Source organism: Gekko japonicus, unplaced genomic scaffold (genome assembly GCF_001447785.1).
Source record: "Gekko japonicus isolate JY-2015 unplaced genomic scaffold, Gekko_japonicus_V1.1 scaffold68, whole genome shotgun sequence".
NCBI lineage: Eukaryota > Metazoa > Chordata > Lepidosauria > Squamata > Gekkonidae > Gekko > Gekko japonicus.
The window spans coordinates 104,181-115,020 of NW_015169175.1; the positions used below are offsets into that span (position 1 = coordinate 104,181).

The 10,840-nt window shown below is 41.1% G+C and overlaps 1 protein-coding gene across 2 annotated transcripts in view; it reads left to right on the forward strand.

The window, feature by feature from the left end:
* Window positions 1-9,038, forward strand: part of EMCN (endomucin) — a 70,609-nt gene extending 61,571 nt beyond the window's left edge. For both annotated transcript variants that reach the window (XM_015415982.1, XM_015415983.1), the window contains exons 10-12: window positions 2,410-2,471; window positions 7,479-7,549; window positions 8,807-9,038. In XM_015415982.1, the coding sequence (XP_015271468.1) occupies window positions 2,410-2,471; window positions 7,479-7,549; window positions 8,807-8,812 (139 nt within the window). In that variant the 3' untranslated portion in view covers window positions 8,813-9,038. The remainder of the gene's footprint in view (window positions 1-2,409; window positions 2,472-7,478; window positions 7,550-8,806) is intronic.
* Window positions 9,039-10,840: the final 1,802 nt, after the last annotated feature.

Genomic DNA, 10,840 nt, shown 5'->3' on the forward strand with positions numbered 1-10,840 from the left:
ACAGGGTCCTCCCCCATATGAGTATGCTTGGCTTGGAATCTTCTAATGTTCTGTGGAACACCTCAGGGTTAAGTGCTTGGAGGCTGTTTGGAGGAACATCCCAATGTTAAGTGTTTGGAGAAACTCTCAAGGCTGCCTTTTTATGATCAGGCTAAAATGAGTTCTGAACAGAACAAGAGCACTATCATAACAGCACTTGCATAACTGGTTGCCAAGTTCTGCACACAATGCCTCCTGCCGTTGGCAAGGCAACATTACAATATCCACCTGGGAAATACACAGGTTTGATCCCTAAAAATACATTGACATGCTCAAATAGATGCAGTTTAGGAGATCGGTTGCCCTGGGAATATTTTGTCAAGCAGTTGCAAGGAGAAGAGGTGATCCTGATGTGAGGAAACAGAGGAGTTTCATGGGGGGAGTATTCATGATTGCTATGAAAGGCTTATGACAATATTATTGAGAAAGTGGGATATGAAATTTGTAATTAATAAAAATAAATAAAAACTCTTTCCCATTCGCTTATCTAATCCATGTGGGGCTCAGATCTTGTGCTTTATCGGTATGTTTCCCATTGCCTAGATAATACCAGTGAGCAGTGTTCCCTCTAAACTGAGTTAGTGTGAGCTAGCTCAGGTTTTTTTAGCCTCTGGCTCACACATTTTTGTCTTGGCTCAGGAAGGGTGGCTCCAGAGCAGACTAATTGATGCAGGAGCCAAATGGCTGGCTCACAACTTTAATGCCAGCAGCTCACAAAGTGGATTTTTTGCTCACAAGACTCCACAGCTTAGAGAGCATTGCCAGTGAGGGGCAGTACTTCAGTGGAATAGCTTCTGCTTTGTGTGCAGAAGGTCCCAGGTTCAATCCCCATCATCTCCATTTAAAAGGATCTGACAATAGGTGATATGAAAGAGTAGACAATACTGACCTTGATGGACCAACGATCTGAATCAGTAAAAGGCAGCTTCATGTGTGTGTTCAGGAGGCTATGAGCGGACAGATTAAAGCAGGGGAAGGGCTAGGCATCATTTCCACATGAACATATGAAACTGACTTATTCCGATTCAGATGATTGGTTTTTGAAGGTCAATGTTGTCTATTTTGACTGACAACAGCTCTCCAGGGCCTCTTCCCATCACATATTGCCCAGTACTTTTAACTGGAGATACTGGAGATTGAACCACTTGGACTTTCTGCCTGCAAAACAGGTAGTGTGCCATGGCTATGGCCCCACCCCGTTGATGGCACACACTTCATTACTACGATTATTGAATTTCATAAGGCAACTGCCTTATGGTAACTTCATAGCTATTTGCAAGACCATGATTAATCAGAGACAGAGTGTTTTCAGTTTCAGCTGGTTTACTTCAATCCTCTATGGGCCCCAAATCAACCCAGGCGTTATCTTCTTCCCAGGTTTGAACATTTCCCCTGGATCTTGTTGCTAGTTTCTGTGGCTACTAAATATTTTAAAGTTAAACACAGAAGTGTCCATGTTGTGCTATTCTCCTAAGATAAGGATCCACTGTTGTACTTTAGAGTTTTTGTTTGTTTGTTTTTTAAATCAGGCTATCCAGTTGTGGATTTCTCAAAGAATCTGTTTTTGACCCTTTGACCTGTCCCTGCTGGCAGCCAGCACCCAAAATATCACAAGTTGTTACAGTCTTATCTAAGACTGTAATAAGCCCCATTGTACTCTTTGGGCTGGATTCCACAAGTTTGCTCTGCTAGTAGAAACACTTTTCTCCAGTGGAAGGAGCCTTCCCCTGATGCAAGATGTTTGGAAGAGTATCGAGAACATTCCTTTCATCGCAGGAAAGTGCCTCTGATGTTGGAATGGATCTGTAGCATCCAGCCCACTGGGACGTACTGGCCAACCCACCATTAAAGATCCTCTTCCTGAGCCCTGTTCTCTGTGCTCCTGCCTATGGAAGTGAGGTTGCTGGTGTCTAAAAAAATGGCTTTTCCATAGCGCCTCTTGCCTTTGGAATGCCATCTCCCTTTGAGGCTTGCTTGTGATTTACCTCAGTATGTTTTAGGCATCAGGTCAAAACATTTCATTTTACCCAGACTTTTAACTGAGGTTTCTATGTTTTTAGCTGTTTTTATTATTCACTTCTAGCCCAAGGACAGTTTTATGGCTATCATTTTAAACTGCTCAAAGTTGTGTTATGCCCCTGGCTTGTTTTTAATATTGATAATTTATTTTGGTTTTATAATTTTATCATTGTTTCGGCTTGTGAGCTGCCTCAGGGAAGTCTCCGGAGAGGCACAGGTTTTGCTAAATAGATAAATAATAAGTAAATATTCATTGATTCTTGGTAGCAACCGATCACACTGAATCCAGTTCCAGAAATATACTACTTTCCCCTCACAATGATAATTGTCTACTTGAATGTTTCCCAACAGCACATCATTAGATAAAGAGAATGTGAAATTAATTTCTGTTAAGACAACTTCTCCAGAGTCTGGTAAGTTCGTTTCCTTCATGCTTGATCATGCTGGGACCTGGCAAGAAATGAAGAGAAGGCTTTTAACAATAGGATGTTAATTGTAATTTAAACTTCAGGTTTTGCCTGTGTGAAATCAAAACCCACAGATTATCTGTGTAAGGTGATGTCAAGTCACAGCTGACCCCGTGGGGTTTTCAAGGCAAAAGACTTCAGAGATGGTTAGCCGTTGCCTGCCTCCATGTCACCACCCAGGGCTTCCTTGGTGGTCTCCCACCCAAATACTAGTCAGGGCTGACCCTGCTTTGCTTTCAAGATCTGACACAATTGGGCTAGCCTGGGCTATCCAGGTCAGGCAACAGATTCTCTAGAGATTATGAAATGATAATTCACCACAAATACAAGCATTGGCCCCAAGCTAAGCCCTTGTTTGATTTCAGTGGAAGAAGTAAGCCCTTGCTAAAAAATCTTTCCTACTCAGTGGGACTTGAATGTACTGGATTGTGCCTTTGGCCTTTAAGCAAAGTAGGGATGTAAAAAATACATCTGTCAGAAGAGGTTAAAGCTGCCATAATAAACAAGTATTATGCACAGTTCTAAACAATCTCATAAAGATAGAATTGATAAACATGCTTTAAGCAGAGATTATAATAATAATAATAATTATTATTATTATTATTATAATCTCTGCTTAAAGCATGTTTATCAATTCTATCTTTATGAGATTGTTTAGAACTGTGCATAATACCCTGCTGAGCTTCCAAGATCAAACTAGTCTGGGCTATTCAACCAGAGTTGAACATGGAGAACTAGGGTGCTTTCACACATAATAAATAATGCAGTTTCAATCCACTTCAGCAACTGTTTGCCAGTGGTTTTTGCCAGTCCACACAGTAAAATCCAGTCGCAAAGTGCATTGAAAGTGGATTGAAAGTGCATTATTACTGTGTGTGTGAAAGTGCCCATAGTCTTCCTTTTCTGTTGAAGTCAATGTGCTTAGAAGGGTATGACTCTGCTTAGGATCACACTGAACTGCAGCATTGCTCAAGGAAAGGTTCCTGATTGCAGCCGGGAAGAATGGGTTAAGGGCAAGAAACTCCGTTCACAGCCGTGTGTCCCTGCAGGGTGAGAAATAGGACTGCCACAACTTTTCATTTGTTCTTTCCATTTCATTTTGGCCCAAGAACACTTTACAAATTTTCTTAATTTTTGTTGTTACACATATTCCTTTTCTTTTATTATTCCTTTTGGTTGCTTTCAGTAGAAAATTGCATTTTTAGTTGTAACCTTTAGTTGTTTTCTGCCCACTTGGGATGACACGTTCAGGTATTGTGTCCTTCATGCAGGGAATTCCACCTGCCAGACTGCAGGCAGATGGGTGAAATGGTCACCTTTCATGGGTGATTAATTATTTATTTAACCATGTATTTATATCTCACCTTCCCACAATGCCCAAGATCGCCAACAAAATATAAATTCACACAATTAAATACATAATTAAACTCATCAAGCTGCCTTTCAGGGCAACTTGTTTTCCATTACTGATTTTCTTGCTGAAGACTCCTGCTAAGCTTTCTCCAGACCACAAGATTCCATGGAACACAGTTTGGAAGCCACTGATGTAGAGTTATTAAAGCATGCCTGTTAGCCTGTGGTGATTTCTAACTTGCAGCAATAGGATGATCACATTCTCGGGGCGAGGGGGTGAGAAAACAGGGAAAACACTGCCTCTGGGTGCTTTTAAATCTCCAGCACCGGCTACGAGCCCTCCTTTTGCCAGGCAAATGCTTGATAATCTCTCGACTGAACAATGTTGTACGTGTACTATATTTGGAAGCTGTCTGAGTCATAACCACTTGAGGAACATTATTTTTCTCTTCCCTCTCACACTCCAGTTAATTCGATTCATATTTAATATAGTTTTGTGGTGGAATTCCAAAAGTTTAATACATTTTCAGCTCGCACATATTTCCATAAGTATAAAATCCAGTTTTACCTTTCAAGTTTTGTAAAATATTCCATTCTTCACTGGAAAACCCCAAAAGTGCAGGGTTTTCTGCTGCCAGTTTTTGCTGCGATATTTCTTTTTCATGAAACTGGCTTACCAAGGTTGGGGGTGGGGGGGGGGAGGCAGGGTGGGGGTGGTGGGAGACAGAAGCCAGGGCAAGTGAATCCTGATGGGAAGAATTCATAAAAATATGGAGAACAACATACTATATGACAGCAGTTCCATGGTCCACTATGGATAGCTGAGACTAGCCTGAGCTTGTCATAATTCAAAAGCTAAACAAGATTGGCCATCCATACTTGGATGGGAGACATAATTAAAGCCTACCTCTTCACTGGCCCATTGAGCTGCTGATTTCTAAAATAGAGCATACAATCGGGTTTTGTATGGATGCCGCCAATTTTGCCACATGCATGAAAACCCAATTGCACTCTACTGCATGCCTAGGGAGAAACAGAGTGAAGCAACCTACTGAACAGCCATGAACAGGTTAACGAACAGTAAAACTAATCACTGAAAAATCAGTTCCCGATTTGCAACTGGCGAACAGGATGTGAGCCAAACTGGCAGGTTTTCAAGCATCCCTAGTTTTGTGTCCGAGTATCTTCATGGAGGCATAACTAGTGTCCTTGGGCCAGGAGACTTATGATGTTAAGCAAACATGGGATGGTTCTAATTCAGTAAACTTGTACTTCAATAAAGTCTTACATATCCATCTCCTATGGTCAATTCTGTTTCCTGGTCAACTAAAAAAGGTTTTAACCACTGCATTTGCTAAGTCTTGCTATCTCCTATTCATCTTGTCTCACTAACCTGTTATTCATCTTGTCTCACTAACCTGTTAGTGTTCTTTGAGGGGGTGAACGAACATGTGGACAAGGGGGATCCAATAGATATTGTTTACCTTGACTTCCAAAAAGCTTTTGATAAAGTTCCTCATCAAAGGCTCCTAAGTAAGCTCAAAAATCATGGGATAAAAGGACAAGTCCTTTTATGGATCAAAAACTGGCTAATTAATAGAAAACAGAGAGCGAGTATAAATGGGCAATTTTCTCAGTGGAGGGTGGTAAGCAGTGGGGTACCACAGGGATCAGTACTTGGTCCACTGCTTTTTAACTTGTTCATTAATGATTTGGAGTTGGGAGTAAGCAGTGAAGTGGCTAAATTTGCAGATGATACAAAGTTGTTCAGGGTGGTGAAAACCAGTGAGGATTGTGAGGCACTCCAAAGGGATCTGTCAAGGATGGGCAAGTGGGTGTCAACATTGTAAATGGGGTTCAGCGTGGCCAAGTGCAAGGTGATGCACATTGGAGCCAAAAATCCTAAATAGAAATACACAATGAGAGAGATCTTGGAATTGTAGTAGATAACTCACTGAAAATGTCGAGACAGTGTGTGACTGCAATAAAGAAGGGAAATGCTATGCTGGGGATTATTAGGAAGGGTATTGAAAACAGATCAGCCAATATCATAATGCCCCTATATAAATCAATGGTGAGACCTCATTTGGAATACTGTGTGCAGTTCTGGGCACCACACCTTAAAAAGGATATTATAGCTTTGGAAAAAGTGCAGAAAAGGGCAACTCGAATGATAAAAGGGTTGGAACACTTTCCCTATGAGGAAAGGTTAAAGCGCTTAGGGCTCTTTAGCTTGGAGAAAAGACGACTAAGGGGTGACATGATCGAGGTTTATAAGATTATGCATGGGAAAGAGCAGGTAAAGAAAGAGGTACTTTTCTCCCTTTCTCACAATACAAGAACCCGTGGGCACTCCATGAAATTGCTGAGCGGTCTTTTCTCCCTTTATCACTATACAAGAACTCGTGGGCACTCCATGAAATTGCTGAGCGGTTGGGTTAGAACGTTAGAAGGAAGTACTTTTTCACCCAAAGAGTGATTAACACATGGAATTCACTGCCACAGGAAGTGGTGGCGGCTACAAGCATGGACGGCTTCAAAAGGGAATTAGATAAGCATATGGAGCAGAGGTCCATCAGTGGCTATTAGCCACAAGGTATAGATAGGGGCTCTGGGGCAAGTTATACTCTGTCTTCTTGCTGCTTGGGGGGGGGGTCAACAGTGGGATGGCTTCTAATGTCCTGGCCCCACTGGTGGACCTCCTGATGGCACCTGGTATTTCTGGCCACTGTGTGACACAGAGTGTTGGACTGGATGGGCCTTTGGCCTGATCCAACATTGGTGTCTCTATGTTCTTATGTTCTTATCTTTATTTTCCTTCTGAGTTAGGCCAGTTCCTTTGACCCTTGTTTCATGGAACTTGCTTTTACAATGTAATCCTTGGCAGAATTATACCCTATTGAGGTCAATGGTCTTAGAAGGACATAAAGCTGCTTAGGCTGGCACTGCTAGGTATTCCAATACCCTTGGAGTCCTCCAAGCCCACTGGACGTACAATGTTGCCACCTCAGTGCAGGTATTTAACCTTTTAGAAGTTCAATTGGTATTTATGCTTTTAAGAATGAGTTTAACTGTGAGTCCTAAATAGAGGTACACTTTTCTAATGTCATTTGCTTCCATGGACTTAGAAGGGTGTACCCTGCTTAGAACTACACTGTAAGTTTCTTCCAAGAGAGAAGTCATCACAACAATGGGATATTTCCCAGCATGCTGTTATGTAGATTTATGTGGAATTTTCCTGGACCATGAGTGTTGGTTGTGTTTGTTTGTTTGAAGTATTGTACTTGATTTTATTTTGTGACTGTGTGCCATACCTATCATCTTTGGGTTATGACCACTAGCCCATCTTTGTACTTTAGTTTGGATCATATATAGCTGTGAATTGTTGATGGTCTTCCCTTGGTGGGTTTTAATTGTGGCTATACTCATACACTAAGGGTTCCCTATTGTCCTTGGTATCATCATTGAGAGACATGTGTCTGGATGTATATTTATGTTATAACTGTCCTCCCAATGCAATGGGCAATGGCTAATACAATAACCATTGGTTTTATTATGTTTCCAGATGAGATTAATTTACTCATATCTTCCTTTTCTTAGGAGAACACTCCTCTCAGGGGAAGAATAAAACTCGGCAGCATGATGACTCTTCACATTTGGGCAACAAATGTGTATGTTCAGTGTTTTCCTTCAGTTTACTAAAAGCTGAATTACAGTCCCTTTCTAAGCAGTTATAACTTTCTACGCCCATTAACATCAGTGGACCTAGAGGGGAGTAACTTGATTTAGGAATGATTCAGGTGGGTAGCTGCATTGGTCTGAAATACCAAAACAAAGTCTGAGTCCAGTGGCATCTTTAAGACCAACAAAGTTTTATTCTGAGTGTAACCTTTCATGTGCACGAACACTTCTTCAGATACAATGAAATGGAAATGACCAGTCCATACATATAGGTAGCATACAGCATAATGAAGATGTTTAACAGATTCAACGATCAAACAGGAATAACAAGCTTAGTTTATATGGTCACCATTTGTTTGGGTTTAATTCCAGGGCGGGGCATAGTGAAGGAAACAAATATGTCAAAATTGGTGACTGATGGGCAGATGTATGCTTAAATCATTCAGTACTTTTTACAGCTACAACTCAACCAACATCCATAACAGAGCTATACATTTCTGCCCACTTGTCCCTTAAAACAACTGTTACTAGTATAGAACTAAATGGTGCCTAGTTGCAATGCTGTTGTTATCTCCTGGCTAGGTGGTCAGCTTATTTCTTTATTTAGCTTATTTCTAGTTCACCTTTCTCACTGAGACTCAAGGTGGATTATAGAATACAGCTAGAGAAAAGAATTATACAGTGTACAACATCCAGTGGAACATTGTGTGAAAGGATTTTAAGCACTACGATTCAGCAACTACTCTGTCCCCCAGAGTTAGAAGGCACACTGGTATGGTTGGAAGGTACCAGTGTATAATTGTTAGTGTAGGCCTGGGAGACACAGATTCAGACTTCCACTGTGTCATGAAATTCCCACTCTGTCAGCCTAACCTACATTATAGTGTGGTGTTGTGACAGTAAGATGGTGGTAAACTATATGTGCCCTCCTAAGCTCCTTAGAGAAAGGACCAAATACAAATGCAATAAAAATGAATATTATAGAGCAGCCTTGGAGGCCTGGGTGTGTTTAAGGCCTGGTTCTTTTGTCTACCAGCATGATGTTTCAATTGAACGAAAGAAAGGCCAAGGAGATTTTGAAGCAGAATTTGCCACTTACAAGCCCTCCTGATTATTCCTGCTACTGCTGCTCAATAATGAGGCACCTTTTATTTTGCCAGCCTAAAATCAACTAAGGTAACCTTCATATAACCGACTCAGAATGATCCTGTGAGGAGAAATAACTGTCAAACCTTGGTGCATTTCAGGTGTGAAGAATTCTTATTTCATGGTTTCTTGCCGGATTCACTCACCAAAGCAGAAATTCCCCCTGGAACAGTGTGGATCAACAGACAAATAGAATATGCACATTTAACTGCTGTATAACGTGTTACTCTGAAACTGCCTCCTTCTCTCGTCTATGCCTGCTGTTTTCCACTGGAAATCCTCTTTTCTTTTTTTGTCTGTGGTGTAACTGGTGTATAGTATATATTTATTGCTTTCCACCTATGTAAAAACAGTGACATTTTCACCTTACTAATGCAAAAAGCATTTAATATTTGACTAATGGTTTTGTACATAAAAAAATTCTTCCTGTAAAGGGAGTAAAAGATTAACACATTTTCTTGGACTTCCAATAAAGAGTTTTGTACCACAGACTACAGCTGCTCAACTGCACACAGGGCCCGTTAATCAGGATTCCCTGATCACTTGGCCCAAGGGCAAAACTTGATGGTGACCGTGGTGTTTATTTCTTTTTAAATGTATATACCACTTCTCCAATTAAGCAAACTCCAGAGGACAGTGGAAGACAGGAGGGCCTGGTGTGATGTGGACCATGGGGTCGCAAAGAGTCGGACTCGACTGTGCAACTGAACGACAACACCACTTGTCCAGCAGTTTAATGTCATATGGTCAACATGCATCAGATCACAACGGATACAGTTAAAACATCACCACAAAATCTTTTTTACAAAAACCAGACAAATAGACTAATGTGCCAAAAGTACAGCTCATTTTTTAAAAGTCTTGTAGCCTTTCCAGAAAAGTAAAAGAAAGTTTCCCAGTCCTTCAGAAAGGTATATATCTAAAGCAGGAACTGCCAGAGAATATCATTGCCCCCATCATTCTCATTCAAGGGGTTGATGGGACCCCTAATGAGCTCTGCTCTTCCAGCCTGAAATGGAGAGCGGTCATATATGGAGAAAGTGTGGGCTGGATCCTAACATTTTTTTCCCACCACTGCCTGTACATTCCCTCCACTGCGAAGTGCCTTCCATGAGTGCATCCAGATAGGCTCCAATGGAGCAAAATGCTAGGATCCAGCCCACAGTCCTTCAAATAGTTGAGTCTTGGGCTGAAAGGGAATTTTAAAATTGAAGACAACATCTTGAATTGAACCTGAAAGCAAATGCATAATGAAGCAGACATTAAGGAACCTCATCTAATGAATCTCATTTCTATTTACAGAGTCATCAAGTACCATCAAGGGCTCCCAGTCAAAGATGCACTCCAAGGCCCCCCTCATGCTTCTGGAATGCATGTCAAATATCCTATAAAAATCAGATTACTTAACCAGCTTTAGGGGTACCACCAGTGACCAGGGGATGTAGATTTTTGTCCCCTTTGTTTCTGCAATTAACTTTAACTCACGGAACAATGCCTGGTGAAGTGTCACTAACAAATGAAAACTCGGCAGGTATTCCAAAGGTCTGCGGATGGGTCCTTGCTCCTCACTGCTCCTTCTGACAGTCAATAGAAGCAGTGTTAAATATGCCAGAAACAGTTACTGAAAGCATAATTTGCAGCCCAATCGTACGTATGTTTGCCTAGGTGAAATTGTATTCAACAGTGCTTGCTTCTCAGTAAATGTCTGTAGAAGTGACACCTTATTAGTTACAGAATTTGGGTTACCTTGGCATCAAAATGTATTTGTTGTTTTGAGTTCAACCCTAATCTTTCAACTAATACCATAAAAGTTTCCACGGTTGCAAGCAACAATCCCTTCAATAGATTTATGGAAGCTAATCCTTCCTTTGATGGCACGGGTTTGGCGTTCTGTAAAAATACAGGGATGAGAAGAAGGACGCCGGGGATTTGTTTCCTCAAAAGAATATTTTTAATACAGATAGCTGGGCTCAATGACATGATATATGACGTGATTCCTAGGAAGGAATAGCGATATATGCAGGTTTGACCATGAACTTCACATGCCCATGATTTAAAGGATCTGTTTCAGTAGATTCACACATTTGTGTCTGAAGTTAAGAAATCCTGAAGAGGTTCCCATTGGATATGATGGT